The sequence below is a fragment of the Camelus dromedarius genome, chromosome 10 (genome assembly GCF_036321535.1).
Source record: "Camelus dromedarius isolate mCamDro1 chromosome 10, mCamDro1.pat, whole genome shotgun sequence".
Taxonomy (NCBI): Eukaryota; Metazoa; Chordata; class Mammalia; order Artiodactyla; family Camelidae; genus Camelus; species Camelus dromedarius.
Window position 1 is genome coordinate 77,906,008 of NC_087445.1, and position 17,978 is coordinate 77,923,985.

Here is a 17,978-nt window from a genome sequence, read left to right on the forward strand (position 1 = left end):
ACTTCTTTGTCCCTCCTGTGCGCACGTGCACGTCAACGTCTGCACCGTGACCGCCAGGCGACAACCCCAGTTACGCGGGGCAGCTGTCACTGTTGCCACCTTCTTCTTTGTATTTTATTTTTTCAAAGAAATAATGAGTCTGTGTAACCTTTAAAAACAACTTTATTGGATATAATTTACCTACCAATTCAAGTCAAAGATTTTGGTATATTATATGATTCTTTTTAATTGCGGTAAAAATTGTACATAGTAAAATATATAAATGTATACAGTAAAATGCTGACCATTTTAAGTGTCCAATTCAGTGGCATTAATGACATTTGCCATGTTGTGCAACTGTCACCACTATTTCCAAAACTTTTTCGTCACCCCAAACAGAAGTTCTGTATCATCAGGTAAGTGCGCCCCATCCACCCTCCCTTCCGTCCCTGGTAGCTTCTAATCGACTCTCAGTTTCTGCCAATTTGCCTTTTCTAGGTCCCTCCTCTAAGTGGAAACACGCAACATGCGTCCTTTTGAGACCGGCCCGTTTTACTCAGCAGAATGTCCTCAGGGTGCACCTCTGCAGCCTGTGTGAATTCCCTTCCTTGCTAGGGCTGAATGGTATTCCGCTGCACAAACACACCGCGTTTTGTTGATTCGCTCATCTGCCAATGGACACTGGGTTCCCACTTTTTGCTGCTGTCGGTGATGCAGCTACGAGCACAGGTGTACAGATACCTGTTTGAGAATCTGCCGTCAACTCCTTTGGCTCCGTGCCCAGAAGCGCAGTTACTGGTCCATATACTTATATGATTTTTTAAATAAAGACAATTCTTGCTATGATTAGATCTTAGCTCTCAGTCCACCTGAGGAAGTCCACACAGCCTTCCTCCCCCGTCCATAAAACAAAGCCCCAAAGACTGGGCCAGCTCCACGACCGTGTCCCCTGCCCTCCGTCCACATCCGTGCCCCCAGCAGCTGCTGCAGCCCTGGCACAGGGACGTGGGGGCTGAGGAAGAGGCTGGGAGGAGCCCCAGGGCCGTGGGGGCTCAAGGCTCTCTCAGCTCCTTCTTGGCTGTTCTCTCAGGTTTATAAAATGCTTTGCCCCATCCCTGCACTCAGTTTTCTTAACAGCCTGTGGGACACGCGGTATCGGCATCTACAGGATTGAAAACTGAGGCTCAGAGAGCCACTCCCAGGAGGGGCCAGGACCAGGCACAGTACCTCCAGCTCCAAATGCAGCCCCTCTCGGGGGTCCCCAGGAGCCCAGAGGCCACAGGGCTTCCCAGCCGCTTTCCCTCTTTGGAGGAGAATGAGAACACAGAGGAGGAACAGAGAGAAAAGAGCCCCCCAGCTGCCCCCCTCCTTTCCTCCCATTCCATCTCAGAACCTCAGGGCCCACCTGGCCTGAGGGCATCCCACTCTCGCTGCTCAAACACCTCCAGGGATGGGAAGCTCACTCCTTACCAGAATGCCCAGCCCTCTGTGGCTTCCTTGGTTGAGCTCAGCCATGTGGGCTCAGAGGACAGAGTTCCTCCAAGGCAGAACCTTCTCAAGTGCAAGGTGGCTGGCGACAAGGCGGGACTCACTGGGGGACGCATGTGAGTGACTGCCCCAGGCTCCCGTTTCCTGTCATGATGTGACGGGGCTGGACCACATCACCCCTGGCTGCTCGGCGTTCTGTGATTACCAGGTCTGGAGCCTCTTGCTGGTAGATTTTTTCCTTTATAGAGTTTATTTTCCAAAGACTAAATACTAAACCCTGGGGAAGAGGTAAGAGAGGTGTTTCTAAATGCCTAGTTCCAGCGTAGCTTCTCAGAAAGCAGAGGTGCCTGGGGACTTCTCCCTGCAAATGGAAAATTTGGCCCCGAGGACAAGCTCTCCGGGGTCCAAGACTTGGATCTGGGCTGGGAGTACATGACACAGAGAGGGAGGAAGGGACAGAGCACACCCCCTCACCTGCTGGAGGGTGGTCTCCAGGCCTGGGGGTAAGAGGACTGCAGGTGGTGGGGGCGGTCCCAGGAGCCCACGCCTGGCTTGTGAGCTCCACCCCAGGCTCCTCGGTCAGGGAAGGCATCTGGGGTAGACAGAGCCGTGTCTCTCTTTCCATCTGAACACACGTGCATACAACCCAGTGCAGACCACAGGCCTGTGATTGCCCACTCCCACATGGTGCCCACGAACCATGCACACAAGGACAGACCCTCCCCCACACGCCCTGCATGGGGACAGAGGCCCCAGCACGCCATGGCTGCTCCCCCTTCACCCTCTTGCTGGTCACCCCAGAAGGACAGGAAAAAGGCCTACGGTGCCAGATGACCCACTTTGCATCTCTGCACCCATCCCCTCAGCCCACTCCTGGAACCACCCCTCCCCAGTCTGGGCCTCGGTTTATCTCATTAAAGCGTGGACTCTAAGAACAACTTCCCCAACAAGTCAAGCCTCTCCATCCCGGCCGGCACGCAGGATGCTGCCCCCAGGATGCTGCCCCCCGCTGCCGCCCCCCTCCCCGCTCTCAGTCCTCTCGCTGCATCCAGGGGACCCCGAATCGGCTGCCGCTGCGGCCAGTCAGGCTGGAGTTCACTCTCCTAGAGTTAAATTTCCCCCGCCTTTTTGATGTCACATCCTGTCCCGGCCTGCTTCCCCGCCGCCGCCGCCGCCCCACTCCCGCGCGCGAGCGTGGCGCGCGGGTCCCTCTGCGCCACCCCGCCCCCGCCCCTTGCCGGCAAACTTTTGGCACCCAGGCCGCCCAGCCGCGCGCCCGAGCTCTGCGGGCGCGGGGCCGTTAGGAGGAGGGGCCGAGGAGGGGCCGAGGAGGGGCCGAGGGGCGGCCCGCCCCGCCCGCCCGCCGCCCAGCCCGGCCGACCGCGGAGCCGCGCGACGCGCTCGAGATGCAGAACGGAGGCTCCGCGCAGCAGACCCCACGCGCCGCCTGCTCCGGGTGCTGAAGGCGCGGGGACACGGCCAGGCGCCGCCGGGGAGCCAGCCGAGCCAGGAGCGCGTCCGCGTACACGCAGCCGCCGGCCGCCGAGCACCCAGAGCTCCCTGCACGCCAGGACGTTGGAGGTGGCCGTGAGACATGCAACCGGCCCGGAAGCTCCTCAGCCTCCTCTTCCTCATCTTGATGGGCACCGAACTCACCCAAGTACGTGCATCCAACGCCATTTTCCTCCCTGCGTGCGAGGCGCCCGCCCGGCCCGGCCTGGGGGAGCCGGCTAAGTCGGGGAGCAGCTCCGCGCAGCCAGGCGCCCAGCGGGGGGGTTGGGGAGAGGGCCTGAGTGCCGACCGTACCTGGGGTGGAGGAAGGGGTGCAGGCTGACCCCAGACTGGTGCCGGGTGCCCCAGGACCCTCAGCCCTGACCCCTCCCTCCCAGACTCCCTGGGTACCCACTCCCTGCTGAGAAGTTCAAAGGGCAGCATGGGGAGGGGCATTTGGCTGCTATTGTCATCTGGAGGGAAGGTGGAGCAGGATATCCAGGCCCCCCCCGGCGTTTTCAGAGGAGGGGACTGACCTAACTCCCACCCCAACCCGTTTCTGGAGCTTCCTGAGCCCCTGCCTTTGGCCATAATGCTGCCCTTGGGGCTCCCCGGGCAGGACGTGGGCACGGTGTCTTGGCGACCAGACCAGGAGGGCAGGAGGCATGTCCGGGGCTGGGGTGCATTGTAGACTCAGTGTGGAGGGTGGGGGTTTTGGCCACATGCGCGGCGTGAAGTGTGAGTGGCAAGCGTGTGCGGGGGCCGCTGGGCATTTTAAGTGGGCTTGCCTTCCCTGAGCAATGTATCAATAGAGAGCCTGTCTCCGGCTGGTATTCTCCATTTTAAAAATGCATTTCAGAGCTGGCAGGTCTGGGAGGAGAAGGGCTGCCTGGGAGGAGAAGGGCTGCCTGGGAGCGCTGGGCTGGGGGTGTTGCTTTGGCACCAGGGTGCTGGGAAGAAGAGCCTGCCAGCTTCGGGAGTCAGGCTGCTCAGAGTGACATTAAAATGCCCTTTCCATGGTGCCACTGTGCCACGGTCTGAGCTGGGAGATGCTGGCTGTTAGCAACTGCAAGTCTGGGAGATGGATGGGCTGCCAACATCTTGGCCTCAAGTCCCAGCTGCCCCTGACCCTCTTTCCGTGTCCCCCCACCCTGTCCCTGCCTCTCTCCCTCTTAGAATAAAAGAGGAAACAAAAGAGAGAAGAGAGGGTGTGAGGTGGCTCACAGGAGAGAAGGCTCTGGAATAAGCTTCCCTGGCTTTGCCTTGAAGCCCTTTGGGCTCCCTGGCTCTGCCGAGAAGTGCAGCCCCAGCCCCGGCACCTGGAGGGTTTGTCATCCCACCTGCCTCAGAGACCCCTGCCCTGGGGCCACGCAGTCAGCCAGGCCCCCTGGAGAGGTTCTGCACCACCTTCAGGAGAGAAGCATTCCTGGCTGCGGGGAAGGGCGGGCTTGTGCCCTGTGGATGGACAGTTGTACGCATGCATGTGCACACACTCACACACACCCTCCCACACGCTTACACCCGCAGACACGGGTGCACACGGCAGAGAGGAGCCAGGCGGCGTGTGCCTTGTTAGACATCTTGGGCAAGAAGTCCTTCTGGCCTCCTCTCCACCAGGCTCCCTGGGCCTCTGTTCCCAGCCCACAAGGTGCTTTTCCTCCAGACCTTCTCCTCTCGATCTTTTTAAAGATCTCCTGTTCTTGGAAGAAACTTTTGGCTCAAAAGTTGAACCTTCTGTTGAAAGCCTTGTCTCGAGGGTGAGAGGGTTCACCCGGCCCCCCTGACGGCCATGTGAGTGTGGCCAGCCCCCGCACGCACATCTGCAGCCCGGCCGTCCTTTTCAGGACCCTGGTCAGTGCCCAGAACCCACGGGGGGTGGGGAGGGGGTGCAGGAAGGAAACCGGTGCTGCTGCCTTTGGAGGGCTCCTCTTTCTGAAGCGAGCTGTGAGAGCTCTCGGGGGGGGGTGCCTCGCTCCACACAGCCGGGAGGCACAGCCCGCTCCCTGGGCCTGCCTCTGAGGCTATACCTTCAGAATCCTCTGCTGGAGGCCTGTGACCCTTAATCGTGGTGGGATTTTAGAGCAAAGGCTCAACTGGTGAAAACCTCCCCCACCATTTCGAGTCAGTGAAGGAGTCAGAGCGCGGCTGGCCCGGCCACCAGCCCCAGGGAGCCCAGCTGCCCTGGCCCCCGTGGGCCGCTCTGGGGGTGGCCCAGGTGCCTCCCTCCTTCAGCAGTGACCTCCGAGGCCGGGACTGGGACTGGGAGCGTGTGGGGGCACTGGGCTGGGCTGCTCTGATCTGTGAGCCGCTTGGGGACAGCCCTACCTGAGAATCTTGCTTTCCTGACCCCAAAGGGAGAAGCCACGTGGCGTGGTGCCAGGAGTAATGCTACCCACGTGTGCGAGGGAACAAACCACCTCTGGGCTTCAGGAAAAGAGCAGACGCCTGAGCCGTGTGGGCCGCCTCCCTTCACCCCTTCCTCTCCCACTTCAGGCTACTTGTTCCTACAGCCACGCCCTCCGTCTCAGGGCCCCTCCTGGGACGTGGACGTAAGGTTCCAGGGCAGGGCCGCCGTGTTTAAGGATTAGCACGCGTGGAAATGGGAACAAGTCAGCAACGTGCGGGTTCGACCTGCGCTTCACAAGCGCTGCTTGAAGGATTCAGGCAGACGGAGCGGGGGGACAGCACATGGCCAGGCCATCTGTTCTCCCGACAGCTCGCTTACGATGAGCTGCTCAGTCAAACGCCAACTAGTGATCGATGGCCTACTACGCGCCAGGCTCGTGGGCCCAGATGAACTCTGTCCCTAGACAGAAAGATGCCTTACTGAGTCTTGTTCTGTGATTTTCAATAAAAGGCTGGCGTTCCGAGCTCCTTGAGAAACGTGGTCCGGAGCTTCCCAGCTGGGCACCAGGAGGGGGTTGATCTCCCTGTCTTGGGCGGGGGGGGGGTGGGGGAGCGGCGCTGGGGCTGCCTGAGCCCCGCCCACCCCAGCCCGTCTCACTCTCCCTTCAGAGGGAAGCAGCCCTGTGTGCAATGGCGTGAAAGGGGCGGGAAGCTCTGGGGCAACGACCTTGGACCCGACAGCCCTTACCCTCCCCAGGCTCACCAGCCGCTGACTGGTGACCTTGGGAACAGCTCTTAGCTTCGGCCTCGGCTTCCACCTTTTGAAAACGAGGAGGATGAAGCCAGGTGCTGCTTGAAGATGTCTCCCCGCCTCAAAGCCCCGCTCCGCCCTCTCCAGCTCTCCTGCCCCACGCAGCTCTAGGACGCCCGCTGCTCCAGTGGAACTCAGTCAGCTGGGCTGGCGCGGCTGAGTCCGAGCCTGGCTGTCTGGCTCCTGGGCCACCATGCTGAGCAGCGTGGCCTGAGGCTCTGCCGTAGCTGTTTCAGAGGCTCGAGGGCTGCCTGAACCCAGGCTGTGGGGCCGGTGGGGGGGGGGGCTCTTCCCCGGGAGCTGAGGCAGCGGGAGAAGAGGTGCCGTGGGGCCCCGAGCTCACAGCTGGGTGAGCGGGGGAGGAGCAGGTGGGCAGAGGGGCCACTCGCCCAGGCCACAGCATGAGAGGAGCCCTGTATCCGGGGTTCAGCAAAAGCGTGTTGAGGGTTTGGGTAATCTCAGGAGTGAAGTGGGTCTCTGCTCGTCAGTCCACTGGCCCCAGGCCAGGCGTGGCCTTCCTTAACGACCTGACAACCCCAACAGCAGCACCTTGGGTGTGTGGTTCCAGGTGTCTCTGAGCACAGGGCATCCTTGAGGACCAGCTGTTACTGGGGTGGTCCTGTGCCTTCAGGCTTTCTGGCGCCATGCCCTGTGCTGGCCCTGAGCTCGGGGGCCTGGAAGAGATATGAGAGGACCCTCGGGGGAGGTGTGATGAGTGCCGAGGTCAGGCCAGTGTCACAGAGGGGCTGGCGTGGGGTTCAGCCCCTCAGAATCCCCATCTCTTCAAACCTGTTCTCTCCTCCTCAAGTTCAGCCAGTTCTGGAGTGGAAGACCCCCAACCCACTCCCCTGAACAAATTTAACAAGAATAAAACCGTCCGTTCCAATAGAAGCGTGAATTCTGTCACCTGCTTGAGTCTAAACTCGGGCCCGATGACCCCACTGACTTCCTGTCCATTTGTCCCAGCCCCTGGTCTCCCCGCCTTTCAGGCCCACATCTGCTCTGGACGCTGGAGCTTTTGTGGTGAGGGAGCTGGGGGGGCTCGGACACCGAGGCCCTGCCGTGAACCAGGTAGTTCAGAGTGCATGGAATTTGCTCCGTCTTTACACTGAGGTTGGCCCTGCCTCGGGGGCTGGCGGGAGGCCGTCTGTGGACACACAGACCCAGAGGAGCTCCCATTTCTGGGCGGGAAGGCTCTGTGACACAGCGGGGAGGGGGGGAGCTGTGAATTCTCAGCATCAGGCAGCTGCTTCGTCTCCAAAAGCAATTTGCTCCTGGTTGCACTGGCTTCAGCCGTCCCCCGTAAGAAGAAAGGTGATTTTCTGCCATGGGTTGTATTTATTACCAAAGTTACCAGGCCCTGTAATCAGCATTTGCATCCCCGTGGAAAGTAATACAGAACTAATTACTATCTAAACTGAATTAGACGCATGGCAGCTGTGCGCGGGGCTGACGGGCCGGGAGCCAGCTTTTGGCTCCGAGAGGTGCCGGGCAGACGCGCCTCACGCCCGGAGGCCTGCGGCCGCGAGGTCCCTCCCACGGTGGCTGCGGTGACCCGGGAGAAGGCAGGGCGGGAAAATGCCCATCTCCTTGCGTTTCAGATTGTTACACAGAAGAAACTCGCCAGGGGCTTAAAGCACGAGGGAGAAAGCCGGGCAGGAAGGCCGGTGCTTTCTGAGCGTCAGCACATGCTCAGCTCCCCGCCAGGAACGGCATCTGGGTCGTGCAGGAGCTGCCCCGGCAGCCCCGTGTTGCTGTCCTTGCTCCTGAAACAAGGAAACTGAGGCTCAGGGGGCAGGGGTGGAGGGGAAAGTAACCGGCCAGTGGTCAAGCAGGGAGGTGACAGACCCCGAGTGCAGCCCCAAGGCTGCCTGACGCCCAAATTCATGTTCTTAAGTCGGAGAGGGAAAAATACGAAGTAGAGACAGCAGCTCGGCGTCGCGAGGACCAGTGGGGAAGCGGCGCCGGGCGCCGTCAGGCCCGCTCACGCCGCCTGTGCAGGACTTGAGGGCTGTGTCTCTAACTGTGCGGCCAAATGCTCGGCCGCTCCGACCTTGGAGCTCGGCTTTTCAAAGAGGGACAGCAGGGCGGGAGGTGCCTCGGCCGGTGTGGGGCCCCGCGGGGCCGTTTGCTTCCTGCCTCTGAAGCCGGGGAGCTGGAAAAGCCCCTCCATCCTGGAGGTGGAGGGCGTCTGCCCGCGAGGGGGCCCCGCGTCCCTCACGTGGTTCTCTTTGGCTAAAGCAGGGCTCATGCCGGGAGCCCGGCACCTCCGAATCTCCTCGCATCTGCTTGACGCCCGGGGTGCAGGAAGTCAGAAATAGGACAAGGGGGCTCTTAGCCGATGGGACCTCTAAATCTCCGCACCGCCCAAACACTGCAGTTCTGGTGACACCACTGTTGCATTTGGCGTAGCCTGTAACTCAGGGGAAGACCCGCAGGCACGGGGGCGGGCTCCTCCTTGCAGACACCACGCCCCCTTCTGCTGCACCCAGGTCGAGTCCCATGACCAGCGCCTGGTGACGGTGGGTGACGGTGGCCTCCATGCTCTCGAGTGGGGTTCAGAAGACGTGGGCTTCCCTCATCTACCTGCCCTGGTGCCGGCAGTGGGGACTGGGCCCGGAGGCTCCCAATGTTCTGTTCAAGGACATTTAAAACCAGGCGGCCAGTCAGAGGGTAGGGGGCTGTGAAGAGCCTGGACTGAGGCGTCCAGGGGAGAGAAGGGAGGGAGGATGCTGAAGCCCCAGGCTTTGTCCACGGTGGACGCTCTCACCTTGCAGACGCTCACCTAAGGCAGCTCGGTTCCCTGCAGTAATTGACTGAGCACATAAGACGCCGTCCAGGAGCTTAAAGCTCCCAGCACAGAGGACTCCGCTGTGCACGTGGCTCTTAGAGTATCTCTGACAGGAAAGTCACTCTTGTTTGCTTCAGGTGATAGTTTGGGTGTCTAAGAGTCAAAGAAAGGACAGAGGTGTATGTATAAATGTGATCAATCGCTTTACTGGCCACGCCAGTGGCTGTAACTCACGGCCCAGCGGGACTGGAAGACAAGCGCGCTCAGGTTTGGAAACACTTCTGACCTCCGGTGAGTGGGAGCCTGTGCCCCGCCCCGTCCAGGCAGAGCCCGGCCCACGAATCCTGCCCGTTGACTCTGCGTGGGTGGGGCCAGGGCTGAGTGGCAGCTGGGGAGAGGGCGTCCGCCCAGTTACTCCATGAACAGCTCCCGGGGTTTCTGCAGAGACAACCCCAGCCCTGGGTGGAGGTGCCCAGGTTTCTGCGGCCAAGTCTGGTCTCAGTGGGCAGGGGTCCTCGTTGGTTTGAGATGCTGGTGACGTGTGAGGGTGGAGTGTGTGCTCCCGGAGTGGCCCCACGTGGGAGCCTCTGGAATCAGGCAGCTCCAAGACCTCTGCTCTGAGCACATGTTCCATTCTGGGGTGTCTCATGCATCGCCAGTTGGACCCCGGAGTGGGCCCTTTGATGTTTTGTAATGATGCCGCCTTCTAATTCATGTCAGGATCAATGACTTACTCAGCAAAAACAAGCCTGTCCTCACCAGCTATGATCAGTTCCCTTAGATGGAAAGTGGGGAACGGTAACTTTTGTGGGGCCCCGAAACCATGCGCTCAATCCGGAGGGCCAGCTGCCTGCTGAACTCTCCTGTCTCTGTTCTTCAAACCGCCACTCCCAGAATTGGACCCCATTTCTGTTGGGGCAACCCGGACAAGATGGGGCTGTGGCTCCCCCTGGTCTGGACGTGGCAGTCTGAAGCAGCATTCAGGAAAGGAGTGTGGAACTCTCCGGAGCCAGAGCAGAGAGTGTGGGAGGAGGCGGGGTGGCCTTGGACTCTGGACAGACAGAGCACTTGGACGGGCGCTGGCCCTGGGGCAGTCGCAGCGTTGGCAGAGCCCCTCCCTCAGGGAGGTGGCCCCCATCCTAGGGTTTGACTAGAGGCCATGCATCCAGGCGCCAGAGGGACCGTGCACCCGAGTGGGCGAGGAAGGAAGGATGGCCATGGTGGTCCCCGTGGCTGCTGGTTCCAGATCCCCATGGGCGCCCCCAGGTTTCCCCGGCCCGAGACCAGGTCCTCCCCTGCTCCAAGGCTACCCTTCCTCCCACAAGAAGGTAGAAGGGAGGGCCTGTGCGGGATGGAGGGAGTAGAGGGCCGCCCAGCTCATCTGTCTCTCTCCCGCCTCCTCCTTTGTCCCCCCCCCCCCAGGCTGTCCACCCCCAGGCTCTGTGCGCACAGCATGAGGGACATGCGCATAGTCTTAAACAGCAAAGGGGTGTCGAACTTTGTCCTCTGGGGATGTCTCTGCCAAGGAGCAGCAGGGCTGGTGCTGCTCCCAGCAAGTGCCCGCTCCGTGGACCTCAGTTTTTGTCCGTGGATCAGAGACAGTCGGACATGCCTCCTCGCTCGCCCCACAGCAGTGACGGGCTTCGTGTGGTACCGCACCCACCCCCGTGCGCCGTCCCTTAGAAGAACGACAGGGCTGTAGGCAGGAGGATGCCTGCAGGCTTATGTAACGTCAGTCCTCATTTTCAGAGCCGTGAAACCAGCGGCTGAGGAAGTCAGCGCTCTTGTTTTCACGTGCGCTGGTGAATCTGCACAGACCCACCAAGGTCAAGGCTGGCTTGGGCTGGTGCGAGGACAGAACCCTGGCCGGTACAAGGAGCTCGGCAGGTGACGCAGCCTGCAGGCTCTGCTGGGGACCACGGTGGGGAGGGAAGACCTCGCCGCCCTCCCAGGGGCTTAGCTGACCAGGACCCAGGGATGCTCCGGCAGAAATGCCCGGGGCACCGTGCCCCATGGAATCACACAGCTGGTGGATGTCTGTGGCCACACAGATCACACTGCTCCCTCAACTTGAGAGATTTCGCCATGGCTCATGCTATGGTCTGAATGTTTTTGTCCCCCCTACCGCGTTTCGTATGTTGAAATCCTAACCCCCAAAGAGGACGGCACGAGGAGGAGGGCCTTTGGGAGGTGCACTGCCCTCACGAGTGGGATCAGCCCCTCATCTGGGGGTCCAGGGAGCTCCCTCCACCACGGAGGACACGGCAGGAGGCCCCCACTGAACCAGGAGCGAGGGCCTCGCCAGGACGTGCCGCGCCTGTGCCTTGATCGCGGATGTCCGGCCTCCAGGACCATGAACCATAAAGGTGGTCTCTAGTTGCCCAGTTGGTGTCTTGAACGGACCCAAACACCATGACTTCTGGAGGGCAAAGGTGGACCCTGTCTTCGGGCTCGGCCCTGGGAACAGCTGGCTCACCGTATGATCTTGGGCAGATCTTGTCATCTTTCCAAGCCCCAAACGCCTCCTCCGTAAGCGGGAGCGGGCGTCTGTAAGGTCACGGCTTAGCCGGAGGGCGCCTGGGGCGCGGGGCCTGCTTGGGGCGTAAGGACGGTTGCTTAGAGCTGTGAATGTGAGTGAGTCCTTGCTTCGAGGAGAGCGTGTGGAAGTCGGGGCTTACATTCCTTCTAAGGGACACCTGGTGTTGGCCAACGCCATGGATCCTTCCATCCAAATGCCTTCGTCCTTCCACCATCCATAGTTTGCTTTTGGAGGCACACTGCAGCTTCTAAATTAAACTGCACCTGCTGGAGGGTTCTTGGACGGCCCTGTCAAATTCTTTAAAAGCCAGTCTTTCTTACCAAATCACAGGTTGCAGACGCTGGAAAGGACCTTGGTTTGGGACTGGGTGAGTGGGAAGTGACCCACCTTGAACCTCCCAGTGGTTAGAGCGGCCGGGGTGCAGGCTCCCAGCTGGGCAGGAAGCAGCTGTACCGCTATGTCCACACACTCCACCCGGGAGGGAGGGGCGCGCACAGAGCCTCTGTTCAGTTCTCTGTCGAGAACAGACAGGTCATGAGATGATGACTAGGATTTAAAGGCGGCCGGGTGGGTGCGAGTCAGCTCTTCCTCCCGCCCTGCTCAGTGCTTTGACCTCCGCGGGGTCAGCTTAGTTCCCCAAGGGCTGTGGGCAGTCCAAGGGGCAGCCCGCATCTGGCAGGCCCCATGCGAGTAGCCCACAGCCACATTTTTAAAAGACGGCTTCCCAGCCGTGCCTTACGGGAAGCCAGAAACCCCTGCTGGCTCCACAGCACAGCCGCACGCCCAGGAGAAACATGACCGGGGCTTTCAAGTCTCCAGGCGGGCCCTAACTGCCCGTGCCCTAGATGGTGGGAGGGAGTCCCGGGCCGGGGGCTGAAGGCGCCCCTCAGCCCTTGGGTCCTCCGGCCTCCAGCAGCCGCATTGGGTTCATGCTTGCAAACGACCTGGGCTTCATCTCCTCCGCTGAAGCGCCCAGCCAGTGGCAGTGTTCTAATGTAGAGTAACTGTAAATCCTGTGGGACACTGCGGCCGTGAAACTGTATCAGAAGTTCTTCAAGACCAGGAGAAGGTTTTGGGGGGGAGGGCTGTTTTGTTTCTTGTTTCTCTGCTTGTTGGGAATTCACTCTCCTAGAACGCGGCCCTGGTGTTGGGAGTTGCCTTCAGGTCCAGCAGTCCCTCCTCTGCGTTTGTCCATCTGTATCAACAGCACCTCCGGTGCGTGGTCTTTGGCCAACAGCAGCTCTTAGGAAAGGTGATGGAGGTCTCCAGGGACATCGAATCCCAGCTCTGCCAGCGGTCACTCAGCTGAGGGTCCCCTCCGAGCACCTTTGAGCCTCTGCAAAGCGAGGATGACCAGGACGGGCACCTTCCTTGGCTGCCACATCCGTTGTGGCATGGATTCACTGAATCCTCGCACACCCCAGAGAGAAAGGTGCTATTATTAAACCCATTTTACAGATGGGGAAATCGAGACACAGAAGGGCTAATTACCTCGGCCAGAGTCTCCCAACCCCTAAGTGGCAGAGCCAGGGCTCAGAGCCTGCACACGGAGCCACCATCCTGAGACGCCCCTGCGTGTGCTCGGCCGGCGGCAGGGGCGTTTCCCTTCACACACGGTGCCTGGGGATCTGCTCTGTCCTTTCGGAGCTGCTTCTCGTCCCGGGGCTTGCGGCAGGCTGTGCCTCGTGCCGTGGCTGGGTCTGGGGTCTGCAGCGCGCTGTGCCCACCACATCTTGCGCTTAGTAGGCGGTAAGCAAATACCTGCGGTTTCCAAGAGGGGTGGCGTGAGGGTCTTGAAGATTGGGTTGTGCTGAACTTGAAGTTGCTCCAACAAAATAAGTGGTCAGTGTCCTTCTGCGGTGGGAAGCCGGTGTTAGTGATTCGGGCGGGCACAGCTTGCGGCCCTAAATCCCAGTTAAACATTTATTGAAAGAGAAAGGAGGCAGAGCATGGGTGACCCGGCGGGCAGGACCCCAGCAGCATGGATGCTGGGCAGAGCCTGCAGTTCCCGCTGGCACTGGGAGGTGGCGCCCGTCCCCAGCAGTTGGAATTCGCTGCTTCCAACCCAGACGCTGCCACAGATCCCGCGTTAACCGGGAAAACAAACCAGAGGAGCCGCTCAGCCCGCGGCCTCGCACCCAGCGCTCAGGCCTGGAGCGCCCGGCTGTAGCTGAGCCCTCTGCGGACGGGGACGCGGCAGAGAGCACCCGGGGAGCTGGTGCCCATCTTAGGCAGGCGCCAGGAAGGCCGGCCCCTTCCTCACGAAGTCCCCTTTCAGTCCCCACCTGGGAAGGGAGATTAATTCTCGCCAGGCAGAGCAGAGTGCTGCCGGGGTGGGGGCTTCCCAGATGCCAGGGAAGCTGAATGGGAGGCCCAGGGAAGCGCTCTCGACCCCCACTAGGAGCCGCGCGAAGCCCTGTTACGATGTGTGACCCGGTCAGGCCTGCGCTCCCAGGGGGCCTTACACGTGTTCTGGCGCCGATGCCGCCCAGGGCTGGGGGCTCGCGCCAGCCTCCCCTGCCCCGCTGCCGGGGCACCAGGCCCACCCCCGCCCCAGGGGGAGCCAGAGAGGACACGAACCCCCGCCCCAGGCCCCAGGTCCCTAACCAGGGCCCCTCCTGCACCACACTCATCGCTGGTGGGGCCACTTTAGTAGCAGTGCCAGGAGGCCTGAGACCCAAAGCCCCCCACTCCTGCACCCCTCCTGTGTGCGCGCACCCCTCACATCTGCACCCAGGAGCCCATTGGGCACCGGGAGCTGCCAGCAAAAGCCTTGGGGCTCCAGCTGCCCAGCACTACCCAGAGGGCTTCCCCTTTGCCCAAGCCTCTCCCTCCCCAGCGCTGGGGATGGAGGCCCCCCCCCCCACCAGAGGCTGCTTTGGGAGCGGGCCAGGAGCTCGCCCTCTGGGCTGGGTTTCAGGGTCAGCGGGGCTGGCAGGAGCCTGGAGCCACCACAAAGCAAGTCCCCTGCAGGGAGGCAGAGCGAGCCCTTGGGGGGTCTCAGGGCTGCCTGGGCCTTGCTCGCCGAAGGCCTGGAGGGTGGGAGGGCAGCCGCCAGCCCCTGTGCCAAGGCCGGGCGGCAGGCAGATTTCGATGACTTGCAAGGGGGCAGCGGTCTCTTTCCTCCGGGATCACCCCCTCCCAACTCCTGGGCGACAGGGCTCTGCAGACTTCGCTGCCAGCAGCCAGGGGGCGGCGGGGAGCCGGAGTGGAGAGGAAAAATCCACCCATTTCTTGGGCAGATTGCGTCGGCCGCCGCCCGGCCGTGTCCCCGCCTCCCGGCCGCGGCCCCCGCGCTCAGCCCGCGCGGCGCTCAGAGCCAGAGCAGGAACCGGAGCTGGCGGCCCTTCCCGGCGGCGGGTGGCGGGCGGGCGGGCGGGCGGACAGCCGCGGACGGTGAGCAGCGGCGAGGCGGCCACTCTCCTGGGCGCCCGAGGCGGCGCGGCCATGGCCAGGGAGCGCGGGGCGGCGGCGGCGGGCGGGCGGAGGCGGGCCGAGGGGGCGCGGGGACACGGCCGGGCGCCCCTGCCCGCCGCGGTGCCCGCCGCCTGAAGGCTGCCCGGGGCGTGGAGCCGGCGCCGGCGCGGCGCGGGCGCAGGAGGCATTCGAGGCGCGATGTCGGTGCCGCTGCTCAAGATCGGGGTTGTGCTGAGCACCATGGCCATGATCACCAACTGGATGTCCCAGACGCTGCCCTCGCTGGTGGGCCTCAACACCACCAAGCTCTCGGCGGCCAGCGGCGGGACGCTCGACCGCAGCACCGGCGTAAGTGCGCCCGCTGCCCGCCCTGGCGGGTCCTCCTCCCCGTCTCCCTCCCCGTCCCCAGCCCCGGGCCGGGCGGGCGCCGCGCGGGGAGCAGGGCGCGCGGGGGCAAGGGCACGCGCAGGGGACCCGAGGCGGCTCGTGCGCGCTGCGGTGGCGACCCCGCTCCCTGCGCCCCTAGCCCCGGCCACTCCTCCGGTTGCGGCGCCCTCGGGGAGACGCTTCCTGCCTTTGCCTGGTCCCCTCGCGGGGCGGGTGTAGCAGCTCAGGGACTCAGAGGCTTGGAGTCCTCAATCAACTAATGAGTCCCCGTTGATAAGGTTTGGAAACTGAGGCAGGGGTCTTGGGGACTTGTCCAAGGTCACTCCGCAAGTGAGGGGTGGAGACGCGACCGACCCCGGTCCGGCTGGGTCCAGCCAGGGCTCGGGATTGAGCGCGCCCTACTTTGCAAAAGCCGGACTGGACCGGCCGGAGTGGGGCCCGGGCGGGGAGCCGAGGGGCTCTTGCCCTCAAAGTCCCGAGGCACCTTTCGCCTCTCGTCCCCGTGCAGAGGTCCGTGGGTCCCCCGCTGGCGGAGGGTGCAGAGGGGCCGGGCGGGGCCCCGGAGCCACAGCTGCTGGGCTTGCCCGTCGCCTTCCGCGCCCCCCTCCCACCCTGCCGCTGAAACGCTTCTCCCTTCTCGGCGCCTTGGGGGAGGGGGCCGGCGGCCCAGACCGCCTTTGGGCAGGGCTGACTTCGGCGGTGGCTGGAGCGGGGGCAGAGGAACCACCCCGGAGCGGCCGGCGGCGGCGGCGCCGCGCGCAGAGGAAGGGGCGCGCCCCAGGCCCGCTCCTTCTAAGCCAAAAGGAGAGGTGAAGGACACTCGTCTCCTCTCCCGCTCCCTTTCGGCTGTCAAGGGCGCAGTGCTCTGGGAGGAGGTCTCATGGCGACCCCTCCCGAGCTGTCATCCGTCCACCTCACCTGCTCTTTTGGGAACTGCATGCAGCGTTTTCTTCCTAACGACTTTGTTCCTGCCTGTGGGTCCTGAGCTCGGGGGTTAGAAATGAATGAAATGAAATGCATCTACTATGGATTCCCTCCGCCCAACTTCTCCTCCCCGCCCCACGCTAAAAATAGCAGGGAGGTGGCCTGAGGCGACTGGGCAGGCTGCAGGTCTGGGCTCAGGGAGTGTTTTCCAACAGTAGTGCCTGCCCCTGTCCCTGCCGGTGGGGACCCCTGCGCTGGGCTGCAAGGTGACACCAGCCACATCAGCTCTGGCTTCGTGGCGGTCCTTGGGCACACCTCGGGACTGAGGTTGGGTGTGACCCCTGCACAACATGTCACCAGCAACTTGGTGGCATCCTCCAAATGGCTCGTGGGTGGCAGCCTGCGTGGAGCTGGAAGCCCGGCATCCTCGCGGGCAGGGACTGCCTCGGCCGGGCTGCCAGCGGGAATGTGGCCCAGGTTTGGGGTCGCTGCAGCTCTGGGCTAACAGGCTGCTGGCTCCGGGCTCTTACCGCGGGCCCTTCATCTCCAGCGTCAGGGAGCAGCCGAGCGAGGCTGCGCCAGCCCCCCCCCCCCCCCACTTACGGGAGGAGATCTGATTTCTGAATTACGTGCCCGCTGTGAGTCAGCCAGCCACTTGCTGTCCTGCTTGCTGCTCAGCCAGCCTGCAGCCTCTGGTCACCCTCCCTTCCACCCAACGTGTGAATTTGGTCAGATGCCAAGACTCCAAACATCCCCTAAATTTAAAACTCCCTTGGATTAGAAAACAATTTTTAAAGAGCTCTACCTGTGTGACTGCCTTCCAGCCCTGGGGCTCCTGATGGGAGACGGTCTGTGTTCCCGGGGACCCCGTCCTCCCCAGGGTAGACACGTGTCCTTGGACCACTTCCTTCCGCCCTTCCCCGGGGGTGGATGTGGATAGTCACGTGCTACTTTATGGTCTCACTTCCCCCCTCCCTCTCCCTCCTCCGCCTGCCACCTCTCCAGGTGCTGCCCACCAACCCTGAGGAGAGCTGGCAGGTGTACAGCTCTGCCCAGGACAGCGAGGGCAGGTGTATCTGCACGGTGGTCGCCCCCCAGCAGACTATGTGTTCACGGGATGCCCGCACAAAACAGCTGAGGCAGCTGCTGGAAAAGGTGAGTCTGTGCAGTGTGTGTGTGTGTGTGTGTGTGCGCGCACACGTGCGCAGGCGCGCATGCGTGCCTGCCCATGCCCACACCGGCAGCAGGGCGTGGCCAGCCTGCAGGGTTCGTCCCAGCTCCAAGGCCTCACTCGTCCCTGGCACGACCCCACTGGGAATATTTGTGAATGAAGTGATGGGTGAATGAATGGATGGAGACTCCCCAAGGTGGCCCAGGAGGAGGCCAATAGCCCCACTGAGGAGCCACGTGGGTGTAGAGAGGGGCCACGCAGGGCTCCACCCCGCACCACCGTCTCCCAGTCCTGCCACGTCTGTGGTCCAGAGGGCTCCGCGCTGTCACGGAGCAGCGCCTGGGGGAGCTCCCCTGGTCTTTGCCCCCCTTGTGAGTGGTTGACCTGGTGACAGCCCGGCCAGGCGTTCACCCCCACCCCCGGGGACTGCCTTCTGGGTGCAAAAGCAGATGAAACTGTCGCCTTTGTAACCCACCTGGGAATGGCGCGTGCGATCTGCAGATGCATCTAGCCTCCGTTATTTCACTCGAGCTTCACAAGAACCAGGTGAAGCTGGTGAGATTTTCACCCTATTTTTAGAAGAGGGGCTCTGGGTCCAGGGAGGTAGACTGACCGTCCCAAGCCAAACAGCTGG

General features: G+C 62.3%; 1 protein-coding gene across 1 annotated transcript; it reads left to right on the forward strand.

The window, feature by feature from the left end:
• Nucleotides 1–2,838: 2,838 nt before the first annotated feature.
• On the forward strand, nucleotides 2,839–17,328 carry OLFM1 (olfactomedin 1; the record flags this gene model as incomplete). The annotated part of the gene is given in 2 exon segments (XM_064490761.1): nucleotides 2,839–3,127; nucleotides 17,179–17,328. Coding segments are annotated over 2 exon segments (216 nt in total), but the record flags the coding sequence as incomplete, so codon positions are not given.
• Between the last annotated feature and the right edge of the window lie 650 nt (nucleotides 17,329–17,978).